Source organism: Nelusetta ayraudi, unplaced genomic scaffold (assembly GCF_046127955.1).
Source record: "Nelusetta ayraudi isolate G7.1 ecotype Tasmania unplaced genomic scaffold, CSIRO-AGI_Nayr_v1 ptg000017l, whole genome shotgun sequence".
Taxonomy (NCBI): domain Eukaryota; kingdom Metazoa; phylum Chordata; class Actinopteri; order Tetraodontiformes; family Monacanthidae; genus Nelusetta; species Nelusetta ayraudi.
In genome coordinates this window covers 1,187,117-1,203,704 of record NW_027466067.1, presented here as the reverse complement: position 1 = coordinate 1,203,704, position 16,588 = coordinate 1,187,117, and the positions used below count along the sequence as shown (strand labels likewise).

Here is a 16,588-nt window from a genome sequence, read left to right as displayed (position 1 = left end):
TGTTAAGTTCACATATAGAGCAGGGTAAAAAGAAAACAAATCGCAAGTTAACTCACAACACTATGCGATTAATCGCGATTAAAAATGTTAATCGACTGACAGCCCTAGTATTGAATATTATGTATTTGTAGTGTATATATTATGTTTAGACACACTTAGTTGTGTTGTGAATAAACAAAGCAACATGGTTTATATTTCAGGCTCTTTAAAACAGCTGACTGTTGGTGTGTTCACACAGAATTTTGCACAGTTGGAATTATCTCAGTCACTTTTAATGAGACGTTGGAAATGGGTTTTCATTCAACACTAAAATGTTCCCAAACTTGTTGGGCCCATCTTCACTGATTTACGTACTCTTGTAATGATCACAGAGCATTCGAGATCATTATTTCATAAAACTGGTTATAATGGAGTTCAGTGTAGAAATGAGTCAGCAAGCCCAAAACATTTGAACAGGTGTGTGTGTGTGTGTGTGTGTGTGTGTGTGTGTGTGTGCGCGTGTGCGCGTGCGTGCGTGCGTGTGTAACCTAATGAAGTAGGATCAGTGAAAATCCATCCAGTTCAAGTTAGCTTGTGCACATCAGTCTTGCATGCCACCGAAGTCTTGAAAGTCACACTTAACCCTTGAGCAGCCAATCAGTGTCTTCAAAGTTGCGGCAAAGGTGAAGACCAGTGGTCAAAGGGTGGCCTTCCCATCAGAGCCGCACTGGATTTTCATGGTAAAAGAAAACATCAAAAATGGTACTGAAAGTGAAAATTCCCACAGCGGAAAAGAAGTTTTCTTTGTGTGAGACTTTGCCTGGAGTTTAGTATAAATTCTGTATTACGCAAGCACTGACCACTGGTCAGTGTTATCAGAAGCAGACATGGGGCTGATTCCAACTCACTCAGAGTGAAACATCTGATTGATCCCCATTGACTGATAAATGGATTGTCTTTCACTTCCTAAGATTTTTTTTTGTTTTATTTTTTTTCCGAAATGCCTCCCCTTTTTATGGGCTATTTCCAGATGGATGCATAAAATACCAAACTCGCACCTCATACCTAACAGCTTCTCACTAAATTATGACCACATGAAGAGTTAAGAAAGAGTGATCAGTATACTAATATTTTATACTATTACATAATGATCAGAGTCAGAATTTAAGGCATATCCCAAGGTACACCATATATATATATATATATATATATATATATATATATATATAAATACATGTACAATTTATATATAATATATACATACATATACACAACATTCAGGCCTCTTTTGTTCCATCAATCTAATTCTGCATTCGCTGCATTCAACTTGTGTGTATTGCATTCGTTATTAGGAGGGAGAAAAAAAGCTTCCCACACATCCAACACTCCCACTTTCTATTTAGCATGTTGCACTCAATGTCCATATTTACTATGTGCCTACAAGCTAAAGTCCATCTGTGAGCAAATGTGAGCAGGTAAAATACATGCCTGGTCTCTTGCGGCAGTATTTGCAGAGGCCTCTTACATTTTCTGTCCGAGCGCGACTGATTCCAGATTGCATGCAACGGTAGCATGCGGTAAAGAGTGTATTCACCATTTACTGAAAGCTGAAGATCACCACTCTCCCAGTCCCTGTCTCAAGGTCATCGCAAGGTCTACGAGCCGATCAGCCACATCTGCTGCGGGAGGCCATGTGACCGGGCTGAGGCGACCGCCCCGCGTTGAGCAACACTGCCTCAAATCTCAACATCCAGCGTCCACGCCAAAGCCACTTTGAAAGTCGCACTTTTTCACAGAACAGACAAAGTGGGAAAATAAATGTTTGAAACGAAGCAGTGTTTGGTCTGGTTTGTCTGGTGCCTTTGGATGTCAGCCAGCCGGGTCAAATGTTACCAGAGCCACTAAAGCCGTTTACTGAGGCAGCTGCCTGTAAATTGCAAGTCAGCCTTGAGCGGCTCAGTTGGAATATTCCCTCTGTTATTTGCACCCATGCACACTGTAGCAATGGTTGCAATATATTTTTTTTATATACCTCCATCAGCTCCAGCCATATTAAAACATGAGCTCATTGAATGTCATAGTGCAGAGGAACTTATTCTGACTTTAAACGGTGAGAGTGGATCATGGAATGTCAAAAGGAAAGATTTCATTTGAACTGAAACGGGTGATTGATAAATGAATTGATATTGAATTGTAGGGAATTGTACGTTTTTAAAAGTCAACTACAATGTCCTTCATACAATTCTATTAGGAAAGAAACAAACAGAAATGTTCTATATTTACTTCTATCTCTTATATCTTATATCTTATATCTCTTATATCTTCTCCAACAAGCGGTATAGATGGAAGGAGGCAGTAGATAAGCTGGCCCTGCCCTCGGGGCCCCTGGGCAGCTGCACTACTGCTCTTGTCTGTATTGTACGGCCCCTGATGCCAGACACAGAAACACTGCAGCTATTTTTATTGCGTCTTTGTCCCGGCCACCGCATAAATATTCAAAATTTGCTAAGCTTTGCACCACTGATGGCCGCCCAGTAATTATTCTAAAGAGGAAGAGCAGCTGCGGCTGTGTCAGACTCGGATTGTTCCCACCTGCTGCTCATAACATCACGACTGCTTCATTATTTACTGCGTCGGCCCGCGCAAGATGACCAAATGTGGCGTCAAGTGGTGGCCAGCCATGTCTAGACTGCTACAGATGGACCATAGGTTAGATTTACCCCTTTTGTTCTTGTGATAATGGGCAGAAATGAACCTGAAACAAGTCAGCCCATCTGTTGTTTTCTTTTTTTTTGTTCCTTTCAGCGCTAAACGCTACATGCTAAACGTGTTTTCACATTTAGCTGTGAGTTGCAGATTTTTTGCAGGTTCTCCGTTGAGGGTTTTGTGATATTTCCATAAGAATACGTCAGAATAATCAATAGCATATTCCCCCGCTCCTCGCTCCGCTGTTGCGCTCACGTATTACGTCATATATTTATATTCCATATTCTCCCGCCGGGTTGAAGCACAGCTAAGTGAAAAGGCTTTCGAATAACTGCGTTTGTGGTCAACCATCACTGATGCCAACCAGCTCTCAGAGACCATGTGATGATTGCATTTATAACAAGCAGAGGGAGGTACTCCTGTGGACTATTACACACACACAAACACACACACACACACACACACACACACACACACACATATGTACATATATATGTATATATATATATATATATATATATACATACATACATACACTCACACACATATATATATATATATATATATATATGTACAAACACATATATATACACACACACACACACACATTTGGGTTATTAAAGGTCATAACAGTCAGAGGGAGGTACTCCTATACATATATATATATATAATATATATATATATATTTACTACCAGTCAGAAGTTTGGACTTAACCTATAAATTTAATGTCTTTTCTTTCATTCTCATTACTATTGACATTGCAGTTTCTCACTGAAGGCATCAAAACTACGTATGAACACACATGGAATTATGTAGGAAACAATAAAAGTGTATATATACATATATATATATATATATATATATATACATACGTTTAGACAAAGCCTTCCTCGGTCTTCAGTAGTTATTTTATTTACCTTTATTTACTTTATTTCTAAAAGTTGAAATAGTTTCTATATCATTTTTAAAATAGTAACATATACGATTGAATAAATGAATGTCTATGTATAATCAGTGCATCAGTAAAATGTACACACAGGCGTACAGTCATTGTATCGTATAAATATCATAAATGGCACTGTGTTCTTACAAAACCTCACTGGTATCCAACTCGGGCAGTGGTATGTTCCCCAACACACATGTGCCTGTTCAGAACATTACACACACTACATGCGTATGAATTAAAGAGTCTTTCTCATGCAACAGAGAACATCTGGTGTCCATATGTGCCTTTAACTCATTAAGAGATGCACTTTACCACAATTTAAACAGCTTGGTTGTATTCACGGTACAGACTCGTTTTAAGTCGCTCTTTCTTAATGACAGTTTAAATCTGTTCTGCTTTATTTTATTTATTTATCTCTTACTTTTACTATTGCTGTAAAACAAATCATTTTGAAACTGACGTCTTCGACAAGGCAGGGGATGTTTGAATGACTGCTTATATGGTTTGTCGTAAAAAAAAACATTGTGTTTCTGAAGAACATGAAAGATGGAGATAAATACACAGTCGTCTGGAGCTTGTGGAGAAAAACAATGGGATACTCAACACATTCTAAAGCAGCCATGGGCAAACTACGGCCCAGGGGTCATATGCGGCCCGTTAAACTTTCTAATCCGGCCTGCTGAACTGGAAGAAATCATATTAATAGTAATTAACCTATGAATTAGCTGTATTTCAACCATTTTTCAGTGTTTTAAGAGTTATTTCAATAAAGAGCCAAATACCGTGGGGCTTCATTTCATTTTCAATTGACATTAAAGCACGTTTTGTACATATCCCATGTTGTATTTTTTCTCCTATGAGGTGGGTCACTAAAACAATCCATCTGCTCCCGCTCCGGCCCCTCTGTCACATTTCAGAACCCATTGTGGCCCACCAGTCAAAAAGTTTGCCCACCCCTGGTCTTGAGCACCACCCGGACCGGCAGCAGACAGTAGTGAACTTCCATCACACTGCACTGCGCTGCGCTGGACTGCGCTGGGCTGCGCTGGACTGGGCGTGCTGGGCCAGTGCAGTAAAAGGGAAATAACTGCGAGCTCTCATGCTATTCCCGCTGCGCTTCACGGAATGATCTGTGCCACATCAAGTTCACGCTCACATGACGGCACAAAGAAACCATTCTTTCACTGGGATTTCTTACATTTTTCATAGTCAATATTAATCCCCTGTTGCTGGGGCAAGGAGAGGAGAGATTAATTACAAATTTTTTCAGCTGGTTCAATTTACCGCCTTCTTGTGTGTTCTTGAGTTACTCGTTCGCTCAATGCGGGGGAAAGAGAGGGGATCACCATCTGAGTAACTCACTCACTGAGCTGGAATGAAAAAACAACAACTTTTTTTTTCTTTTTTTTTCTTATTATTTTTAAATGCAGCGACTTGAGGGGGAGTAAGAAAAGAGACATGAGACTTTGCTTAAAAGTGGTTTGTGTGACATGTGTGTATGATGTGTCGCCACGTTTGTCTTTAACCTCTGAAGAAACTTTCCACTGACGTTGTCTTGTGTTTGGGCCTTGTGTATAGATGTTTTCCGACGGACCCAGATCAATTTTTGCTCGCTCTTGCGTTCTTGTTCCTCACCCCATGGTGTATTTGATTTCTTCCTAAGCAGATGTGGGTCGAGCTTCGTCAATATTGAGGTCAGAATGTGTAACAAACAACAAAAAAAACATCTTTCAATATTGCCCTTTCAACAGCGTCTGACAGAGCAGCGCACTGTTGTCAAGTGGCCACATCAGTATTTTTTTCTTCAACTTGACTGTCAATAGTCGTTCAATATACTGTGCATGTGCAACACATATAAACATATTGTGGTGGGAAAAAAAGTTTTTGGACAAGTTTTTGTGCGTTTCAGATGTATTATACTGCGTTAAGTATCAGTCTTCAGTCTCCAAGTACAGTTTATTTCAGTGCAGTCAATAACATTTACCCACATGCTGCACGTGCAGCACTGATCCGTCCAGCTCACCACAGCAAGATGACGATGTCCCTTTGCAACACATCCAGAGTGCAAGAGTATGATAAAAAAAATAATAATCTTATTTTGTCTTATCAATGATGAATGATAAAAAAAAAAAATGTTTGTGTGCCTCTAATACAGTCAAACCTTTTGAAACACACACACAATCATCTGACAAATACTTAATGAGAATAATTGTGATTGATTAAAATTTTGAGGGTGTCGAAAAACATTTTTCAACTACAATATATATTTATTTGAAGCTAGACATCTTTATATTTTCTCTCCTTGTGTTCCTTTTACGCCTTTTTATTTTTACTTGTCCTTTAACTTGTTACTTTCAGTGTTACTACCACTGTCTTAGGTATGAAGTGCAAAACCTCTTCATATTTATCAGCAGGTCACATTACTCTAAGTACCTTTGTTTGTGTTTTAATTGTGTCTCTTGCTTTCTGACTTTCTTGCTGTCTCTTTATCTTTGCCTTCACATTGACACCATGTAAACCTTTGTCTTGTGCTTACAAATGTGACTTTGCTTCAGCGGCTCGTCCTGCTGCTTCAGCTTTTTTGGATCTGAGGTAGCTGTTATTGGGTGTGTCCAGGAAACAAATGCAATCATCTGGAGCACGGAAAAACGTGCAACCACGGTGTCCATAAAGCGGATCAAGTTCTCTCACAACCCGCAGAAATCGTCCCGCTACGTTGCACAATGGAGGGAGCAGGTCTGAGGAAGGGCAAGGGTGTGGCTCTACGTCACGGCAGGCGGTGGCCACGTGGGCTCAGTCCCGCAAACGCTGCTTGCAGCTTTAAGATGCCAGTTCCAGTGTGGAGGCCGTCTGAGATGTTGTGGGCCAGCGGATGAAGCGCTGGAGAGGCGTGGCCGCGTGAAGACGCTGCGAAGTTTTCCGAACACCAGGAGAAACACCAAAATGAGGATGGAACTGTGAGAAGTGTCCTTCAACCCAAACTGCAATTAAAGTTAAACCTTAGGATGCAGTGTAATGATGCATCCGAATAAATAAAAATAAATGACCCTTTTATAGCCATTTATGACATTAATCAAGTTGATGGTCATTAAAACTTGCTCATTAGTTCATATTCAGGGGGGAAAGTACTGTTACTGGTAACCATCCAGTTTATTGACTGAAGGTGTTCCGGCCTGTTGATATATGAATCACATAAAACGACATGCAATAAAACTCTCCTTTAATTACACTTAGTTTAACACTATACATTTTATACGTACTGGATATTTTTCACTTATGTCTTGACATAAATTCAAATCATTTTCACATTACTTATAGACACAACCGCTTGTGTCCATGTGGCTGTTCATTCTGGACCCGTGGACTACATTCGCCACACGCTTAAGGGGAAAACAACAAACACTTGTTCTGTAATCCATGTGAGTGAAGCTCTGATTCTTCAAGTGAACGACTGCCGAGAGGCTGCGTGGCAGTGGTGTGTCTCTCTCCAAGTTTGGCTGATCATTTCTAGGTATAAAGGAAATGTCAGAGCCGGTTCTGGGTATAGCCTCAGGGAGAGGGAGGTGTGTGAGTGTGTGTGTGTGAGTGTGTGTGTGTGTGTGTGTGTGTGTGTGTGTGTGTGTGTGTGTGTGTGTGTGTGTGCACGCACAGCAGGGCTTTGGACAAATTCCAGTTCAAATTCAGGTCACTCTCTCTCACCAGGAAAAAACCTACCGAGTCAGCAAAAGTGTTGATCATATCTGAGTAAATAAAGCACTGCTGAAATAGATACTGCTGCTACCTCCTCCTCCCCCCCCCCCCCCACACACACACACACAACACTGACTTCTATCTATCTGTCTGAGCTCCCGCAAAGATAATAGACGTACATTAAAGAAGCGTTTGATCATTAAAACTCAAAAAGCTTCTTTTTTATATATTTAAAGTTTCTGTGAGCGTTTTGTTTGTTTGTTTGTTTGTTTGTTTGTTTGTTTTGTTAATTGTAATTTCCGTGTAACGCTGCTCTGTGGGGAGAATTGATGAACCGGGGGGGGGGGGGGGGGGGGGGGTTGCGTCAGACCCGCACGTGTGCGGCATCTGGGATGGTTCTGAGCGCTGTCCTCCGATTGGACACACCTCTTCTCGCCTCGCTCTCCCCCGGGGATGGGATGCCGGGCCGGGGTAGGGGAGGGATAGGATGTGAGGGGGGTTGTTGGAGAGGGGTGAGTGGGGGGGGGCGGGGCCTGATTGGAATTTTTTTTCACCGGTGATTGGCCCGGGATGAGACATTTTTACAGCTTTAACGCCGCAGCTTTCCAAAGAGAGGGACCGGCGTTATAAATAGAGCCTCGAGGCGGGGACATGGAAATGAGCAGCAGGCAGCTGCCAGAGAGCCGCGTCCGGCCACCGCTTCATGCTCACGGTGAGGAGGATGCTGCAGCAGGCTCTCAGAGTGTCCGGCCGGAGCGCCTTCCCGCAAGCGCTCAAGTGGATGGAGAGGTGGACCGAGGGCGCGTCGGCGCGCGCCGAGGCGCCCCAGGGTGTCCGCGGCCTGGATGACATGCCCGGGCCGTCCGTCGCCAGCTTCGCCTGGGACCTGTTCGCCAAGCGCGGGCTGTCACGACTGCACGAGTTACAGGTGAGCATGCCTGCAGAGCGGATGCAAGAGAGACAGTTTAAACAGCACTGAGAACTACCAGGCCAGGCATAGGCAAACTACGACGAGGGGGCGCCATATGCGGCCAGTTAAACTTGCAATCCGGCCCGCAGAACTTGAAGAAATGATATCAATAGTAAGTTAGTCATGAAATAGCTGTATTTCCTCCATTTTTAGAGAGTCTGTCATGTTTTCTGTTCTGTTCATCTGTCAAATTCTAGAACCCATTGTGGTCCACCGGTCGAAAAGTTTGCCCACCCCTGGTCTAGACAGTGTTCAGCCTGCAGGCTTAAAACAGGACATTCCGACGCTTTGTTAGGTTTGAAACGGGTTTCTGGACATTTCTTAGTAATAATGCACCGTGCAGTATGTGTGCAGTGTGTGTGTGTGTGTGTGTGTGTGTGTGTGTGTGTGTGTGTGTGTGTGTGTGTGTGTGTGTGTAATGAAGTGGGTTATGGAATGAGTATGGAGGTAGGTAAGGAATGATGAAGGTGGTCTTGCTTATATGTTTCAATTCAAGCCAACTCTTCAAAATACGAAGTCATTTCTGAGGAACACAATCCAGCACCTCATTTAGTTTAGTCTATTCTCATTGGACACAGAGTGCAGACTGAAACGCTTTGCATTCTGGACTGTGATTGGTTTTCAAAAATAATTCAAGATTTGAAAAATAAAAAGAGGATTTTTTTTTTTCACTTCATATGGACAATATGCCTTTTTATCTGCCCATGCAGAGCATGTATGTCTAATACAGTGTTTGCTGTGTCTGCAATGAAAACAATGTCATTATTTATGAATTGAATTCTTGAAAATTTTCTTGAAAAAGTTGAAAATGCCAAATTTGGCCCACATCGTAGTTATATTTGGCCCACGAGGTATTATACAGCACATGTACTGCTAATACTACAAATCCCATAACGCTCTGCTGGTGTTTTGGCACTGCGATCAGGACAGGATGTTCATTGAAGGATATTATTAGTTCTTCATTGGTGTATTTTAGATTTTAGATTTTGGCCCATAGAAAAAAGGTTACTGTTGAAATTGAAATCAGAAGGCTGCAAATAAAAAAGAGGCATACGATTTTTATTTATATTTAATTTATTTTTGATGACTTGTTTAATTTGAAATTGGATTTTGCATGTGTACAATATTAAATTATCTATTGTATAGTAGTAAGCTTTTCTTGCTCCATATTCAGGTTGAAGCAAAACGTGTTTGGGTCCATATAAAAAGGTTCACTTTTCTATCTGAAAGAAGATTTTTCCAATAAACGTCAATGTTTTTTGGAAAAATAAACAGTGATATTGTTTATAGTGTAAAACTTTGTCCAAGTTTTATATTTTGGCCCCCGTATCTGAGTTTGACACGCCTGTTTTGTTGCCACTGTCAACATTGTCAGCAGCATTAACTGCAAAAATCTGTTTTACGGAGCGAGCGGCAACGCCAGCAGGCAACTACTCTGTCCACTGCAGGGTGGAGATTGTTCTGAAGGGTCAGTCTCTGTTGTGTCTTTCCTCCCGGTCGCAGGTGGAAGGCGTGCAGCGGTACGGGCCCATGTGGAAGGCCAGCTTCGGTCCCATCCTGACGGTTCACGTGGCCGACCCGGCGCTCATCGAGCAGGTGTTGAGACAGGAGGGCCAGCACCCCATGCGCTCAGACCTGTCGTCCTGGAAGGACTACAGGAAGCTGCGAGGGCACCACTATGGTCTGCTGACCTCGTGAGTGTTGAACCCGACTGCCTGTCTTCCGATTTGCAACATGGTGCAGACGACTAACTACAGACTGCACATGATCTTGAATAATCCCCAATGCCACGCTTGTGGTGTAGTTATTATTATGCAGGGTTATTTAAAAAAAACAAAAAACGAATTAACCGATTTCTTGACGCACTTTTTTAATAAGGAAAAGCAATAGAAACCTCCATCTGAGTCTCAAGTATTTTGCTTACAATCATCGTTTACTTGAATGTGTCCACCAGCACCTGCAGCACGGACAGCATCAGCAAATCACCATCCACTCAGTTGATCGCTGTTATTCCAAGTGTAAAGGTCCAGTGTGTGAAATTTTTAAGGAAGCCTGGTGTTTAAGCCCGCCTGACATTTAGAACACTGTCAGGTGGGCTCCCTTAGAACTGGGAGCGAGACCCTTATTGTTCTATGCACATTCTTATATATATTTGAGAACCATTCTAAGGGTAAGAAAACCAAATGACTTTTAATGTACTGCGATTATAAACTTTTATACATGTATTCATGGGCAGTATGTGAAGCTTCTACCAACATAAAAATCATAAATCAAGCCAAATTTTACACACTGGGCCTTTAAGGTCATGCAGGTCAGCTGGTAGCAGCGGAACATAACTGAGAAAACTCCTCTTTCAAACGCTCACTGACTCATTCCATGACGATGCTCGATAAACTGAAACAACGCATCCATGAAATCAGTTCATAGTTTTCAAATAATCCCGCATTTTCTATAAGACAACAGTGTTAAATTGCTGCCGCTCCACATCCACCTCCGGCTTGCACGTTGTTTCACTGGCACGTTGCTGCGTGTCCCCCAGGGAAGGCGAGGAGTGGCAGTCGGTGAGGAGTCTCCTGGGGAAGCACATGCTGCGACCCAAGGCCGTGGAGGCTTACGACGAGACCCTCAACGGCGTCGTCAGCGACCTCATCGCCAAGCTCCGCATCAGCAGAGGCCCCCGAGGCCTCGTCACTGACATCGCCAGCGAGTTCTACCGCTTCGGCCTCGAAGGTACAGCAGGGAGGGCCTGATGCCCGACCCAAGTCACTCAATCTAACTCTGGTCACCATGGGAATTCTCGCTGGCCACACAAAGCCTGATGTGGTTCTATGCTTTGCTGTGTGGGTCAGTTAACTGAAGGTCAATCAGTCAGTGCTTAGGTTCCCCTGCTCTTTCTCTAGTGATATAATTCAAGAAATTAGATGTAAAGACGCACTCTCAAATACAAATATGAATATTGAAGAGGTGAAATGAAAATACAGCCGACAAAACTCAATTGTCCATCTCGAAAATCTTTAATAGCACCACTGACAGGCATCTAAGTCCAATCCAAGTCTTCCTCAGTGATTCCTCACTCTTAATACTAACATGTAATATAATAAAAGCACAGGTCGTTCCTGTGTGATTCACACCCCCGGTCACAAGCTCTACCTGTGAGAATAATCACAACATTCAGAACCATTTCTGTTAGTCATGATGGGCCACACAGGACAAAGAAAAAAAATTTAATTACAAAAAAACTTTCAGCCAGTCAAGAGCAGCAGTGGTAAAACAGTGTGGACACATTTCGCTTTTACGTGCAGCTGTATGCACGTAAAGGCTCAGTCCCATTGGAGTGGGACACGAGATTCTCATCTGTTCTTTTACCTGGAAGAAGAAAGAGATGACGTTGCAACAGTGCTGTAGCAGTTTGCATTGCATTGCAAAGAAAAAAAACAAGACCTATGGAGACCAAGTAGCTTAAGACACACTTTTGGACGTACCAGGAATTGAATTGAATTGAATTGAATACATTTATTGTCATTGTTCATGAACAACGAAATTAAAAACAGTGCAATCCAAGCGGTACCTCCTCATTCACAATAAATAAATAAAATGCAATAAAAAGATGTTCGTAAAAGTATAACTACAAACATTTAATCATCGAGCAGCGTTAGGTGCTGTTCCTCAGCCTACTTGTTCGAGCCTTGATGCACCTGAACCTGACGGCAGCAGCTCGAACAGGCTGAAGTGTGAAACAACACTTCTGCTTCAACAGCCAAAGGAGCTTAACATTTTCCTTCATCTCTGCACTCTAGTTCAAAAAGAACACGGAGGCGGAGCCAAATGTACTTGGCCAGAAACTCTGCGTGTTTACACAGTCAAAAAAAAAACAAAGCCGCTTTCACCAAGATCTTACATTGTTTGCTTTCTTTCATTTCCTGCTAGGTATTTCCTCTGTGCTGTTCGAGTCCAGAATCGGTTGCCTGGATGAGGTCGTGCCCGAAGAAACCGAGTGTTTCATTCGCTGCATCAACACCATGTTTGTGATGACATTGCTCACCATGGCTATGCCCAAGTGGCTTCACCAGCTGTTTCCCAAACCCTGGAACATCTTCTGTCGGTGCTGGGACTCCATGTTTGACTTTGGTAAATTCAAACACGAGACTTTTGCCAAAACACAGTGCACTACACTGAACACGACCTATTTAACATAAATACACAGAAACAGGTCCAAAATATGACCACCGCAAGCTTCAAAGCAAAACCTTTTTGAGACTTTTTCGTTACTGTTATTTTTTCTACTCCTTTTACACACATTGACACCTCAGCGGTGGGTTAGCAGTTCATCACACTGCCACATTAGAAAGACAAACAAATAATACGTCTATTCTCTCTCACACACACACATACACACACACCTACGGACAATTGCTAACTACGGACAACGCACAAACTTCCACACAGAACTAACTCAGGGCCCGGTATCAAACCCACCACCTTCTTGCTGTGACCGTGCCGCCCCATTATCCCGATCTGAGATGTCAAAGAAATCTAACTTTAACTAAAGAACTTGAACCTCACGCACGACACGATCAACCGAGAGAAACATTTAGATTTGGGCACTGGTGGAAAATAATATGTTTGCTGCTTATAGTCAATCACTGCTTGCTTTAGGTCTGTTTTAAGGAAGCCTGCTGCTATTTTAACAAAAACATTTGTTATAATATGACATCATCATTCTGACGTTAAGCTGATAGCAGCCCTGCAACCTCTGTGCCTCCAGCAAAGGGTCACATTGACCAGCGAATGACAGCCGAGGCGGAGAAGATCTCTCGCGGAGAGAAGGTGCAGGGTCGCTACCTGACCTACTTCCTGTCCCAAACTGGCCTCCCCATGAAGACCGTCTACAGCAACGTCACCGAGCTGCTTCTTGCTGGAGTCGATACGGTAGGAACGGCTCCTTCGTCCCCCATCGCTCTTCACTGGGCACCGGCAAGTCAGTCAGATTTATTTGACCCCGAGCGCCTTTGTGTTTTCCCAGATCTCCAGCACCATGTCCTGGTCGCTGTACGAGCTGTCCCGTCACCCAGAGGTGCAAGCGTCGCTCCGAGCAGAGGTGCTGGGCGTGCTGGGTGGTGATAGGAGGGTACCGACGGCGGCGGATGTGTCCCGCATGCCTCTGCTGAAGGCCACGGTCAAGGAAGTGCTGAGGTATGAACTCAAAGCACCTGCTGAGAACCAACAAATCCCCAAAACTCTTCTTTCAAATGAATATACTGAATGATTTGGTTGACAAACTCAAAAGCATTCAAATTCATCCATTAAGTAAGATATCATCAGTTGCTGCATGGCATCCAGATAAGCAAAAATAAACACAATCTCAGGGGGATATGCATGTTCAACAAAATCAGCATGTAGGTACAAACACAGAATCACACTGCATATCAGTGAAAGGAGTCAATCTCAGGAGCAGCTGTAGGGAAAACATAAGAACATGAACTTCACTAGGAAGGTTCTAACAAATGTACACTGAAGAAGATTTTGGATGGATACAAGATGGATATTAACGGTAATTTGTCAAACCTGCCTTTTTCGGTGGTTGTGCTGTCTTTTCTTCTGTTTTTTTCCTTTTGCATGTTTTGATATATTGTTGGGCTTTTTTTTTTTTTTTTTTTTAAAAAAGGAAAAAAGGGTTGGGGCTTAGATAAGTTTTCATGAACTTCACCCTGCACCCTATGGAACATGGAGTGGTTACTTGCATTGTTATAGAGTTGTCCTTTCCCATTTGTTTTACTTTTTCACCTCAGCATGTTTACATATTGTATTTCTGTTAACCTGTTTGAATAAATAAAATAAATGAAAATGAACGAAAACATTTTTCCATTTACCCCCCCCCCCTCCCCCCTCCAGGTTGTACCCCGTTATTCCTGCCAACGCTCGGGTCATTACGGAGCAAGACATCCAGGTGGGAGGATACCTCATCCCCAAGAAGGTGAGTTTGTTGTTGTTTGTTTGCTGCGTTACGCTGCACATGCATGGACTTTGCAAAGCTTCATTGCAAATTGCTTGAACATGAGTCTCACATGTGATGGCAAAACTATTTCCATGCAGACACTGATTACCCTGTGCCACTACGCTACGTCACGGGATCCGGCAGTGTTTCCAAACCCAGATGAGTTTCAGCCCAGTCGGTGGTTTAACAAAGACCAGACCCACCATCCATACGCCTCGGTGCCCTTCGGGGTAGGGAAACGCAGCTGCATTGGACGGCGAATCGCTGAGCTGGAGCTCTACCTCGCTCTTTCCAGGGTAATTTTTTGTGCTTGATGTCATTGTTGTTTTATGATGTTTCTGGGATGATCTATGCTGCTCCATAAACATTGCAACATAAATCTGGCCTCAATCAATGTCTGACATAGATTGCAGTTAAAAAAAAAAAAAATGTACCGCAGCATGTCAAATTCAAGTGAACATATATTGTTAGAACTAGCATCAGTTCAAAGAAATACTTGTATGTAGGACTTCACATTGGCTTGTAATTGGGTCTCTAAATGAATTTAATTTCCTTTAGTTTACTGGACACTTTAACTCACATGATGATGATTTGTGACTTCCTGCCTTTCCTGCCATTCATCTAACTCTACATTGTTCGGTGTCACCAGATCCTCATGGAGTTTGACATTAAACCAGACCCTGAAGGGATTTCTGTGAAGCCCATGACGCGGACGCTCCTGGTCCCCGAGAGTGTCATTAACCTGCAGTTTGTTGAACGATGACCCACTCGCATCTTCTGTTTCATTGACTAGAACATGAGTCTCTTTGAAAGCTGAGTGTGCTGGTGGGCGGAGCCATCACAGAAGTCTGTACACGAGCACGCAGCGTATGGCGTTAGCGCCGGCCTTCAACCTTTAACATCCGACCAGCAGTCACTGTGTGGAAGGTGACGTGCGGAGAGGAACCCGTGATGAAGACCAGACAGTTTATCAATGCAATCGAGGCTCTCCAGTGTGGGCAGTGTAACTGTTTTCCTTTTCTTTTTTTTTCTTTTTTTTAAAAAAAAAAAAAGAAAGAAAAAAAAAGTAAAAACAAAGAACTCATTCTCACAGACGGTAGTAAAAGTCAGTGACCTTCACTTCTTCTGACAAAGAATCTTCCGACTGTTTGTAAAATACGTCAGACTGCGATTCTTATCATTTTTTTTGTGGTCCATTTTTCAACAATCCCCTGCATTTCAAGACGTCAGCAGTTCAGAGCACGTGTCTTTGGAGGGAATTATTGGCTTGAGGGTCGCTGTACGGTGCACCAATAAAATGAGTGGAAAATTACAGCCCTTGCCAAGACACACAGGCCTTAAATTTCAGAGTATCAGTGTGACCAATATGCTCAGCTCTTAATGAGAATTTCTTTTGGAAGATTCTCAAGGTGGAACTCTTTGAAACTGATACGTTTAATGAGAGAAGTGTTTTTTTCTGATTTTATCAGTGTATACAGTGCAGCACAGTGGAACAACCCCTCCCCCTCCCCACCGCCCCCAGTTTTGTACATTTAAAAGGTTTCAGTGTATGACTTTGTATTTATTCTAATTTAATACATTTTTAACATTTGTGACTGTAAATTGTATTAAAATGTCTCAAGTCTGACCTCTGTGTGGTCTTTATTTGGCAAAGCTCTGAGGGCTAATAGTATCAACCAGCTATTCATAAGGTGATACTTTTGACAAAATGTCCACAGTTCTTTAGAGTAGGGAGAAGCCTGCAGATTACCTCATTTAGTAATAGTTACTAATTGCTGCATTTTAAATGTTGTTGTTTTTTTTAAATGACAAGACATTTGTCACTTAAAATTGAATTGAGTGTAATTTGGAGAAACAGCAGTACTTGTATCTCTGCCTCTACCACAGTTTTCTACCAACTTTTTTTTTTCCTCCAATAGACTCTTGTGTACAGGGGATGAGTCCGATATGACAGCAAAACGTGTAAAAAACTAAGTAACGGAAGGCCTACTACATAGAAGGTCGGGAGGACACGTTCTAGCCAGAGGGGGGCAGTGTAATGTTTTAGCGTTATTACAACAGCAGGCGCATGCGCAGCCCACAAGAGAGTCTCGGGGCTTTAAGGAGAGAAACACGCCTTGTTGCGAATTTACCGCCTTTCTTGCTGCGTGTGTGTGTGTGTGTGTGTGTGTGTGTGTGTGTGTGTGTGTGTGTGTGTGTGTGTGTGTGTGTGTGTGTGTGTGTGTGTGATACATAGCCTCATCACATTGGAGCCTATTATATCTTTTTCTTTTCTTTTGTTATTTATTTTAATTTTAATTT

The 16,588-nt window shown here is 42.5% G+C and overlaps 1 protein-coding gene across 1 annotated transcript; it reads left to right on the top strand.

The window, feature by feature from the left end:
* Window positions 1-7,876: 7,876 nt before the first annotated feature.
* cyp27b1 (cytochrome P450, family 27, subfamily B, polypeptide 1) lies at window positions 7,877-15,268 on the top strand. The gene is made up of 9 exons (XM_076024498.1): window positions 7,877-8,250; window positions 9,796-9,986; window positions 10,832-11,022; window positions 12,220-12,420; window positions 13,058-13,221; window positions 13,316-13,485; window positions 14,185-14,266; window positions 14,386-14,583; window positions 14,937-15,268. The coding sequence occupies exons 1-9, from the start codon at window positions 8,026-8,028 to the stop codon at window positions 15,048-15,050; spliced, it is 1,536 nt and encodes a 511-aa protein (XP_075880613.1). The 5' UTR covers window positions 7,877-8,025; the 3' UTR covers window positions 15,051-15,268.
* The last annotated feature ends 1,320 nt before the right edge of the window (window positions 15,269-16,588 follow it).

Bases quoted from the DNA above. Each gene is read 5' to 3' on its own strand.
- cyp27b1 (XM_076024498.1), top strand. From the start codon at position 8,026: ATGCTCACGGTGAGGAGGATGCTGCAGCAGGCTCTCAGAGTGTCCGGC. The intron at 11,023-12,219 runs GTACAGCAGGGA...ATTTCCTGCTAG, and splicing joins CTACCGCTTCGGCCTCGAAG to GTATTTCCTCTGTGCTGTTC. The intron at 13,222-13,315 runs GTAGGAACGGCT...GTGTTTTCCCAG, and splicing joins TTCTTGCTGGAGTCGATACG to ATCTCCAGCACCATGTCCTG.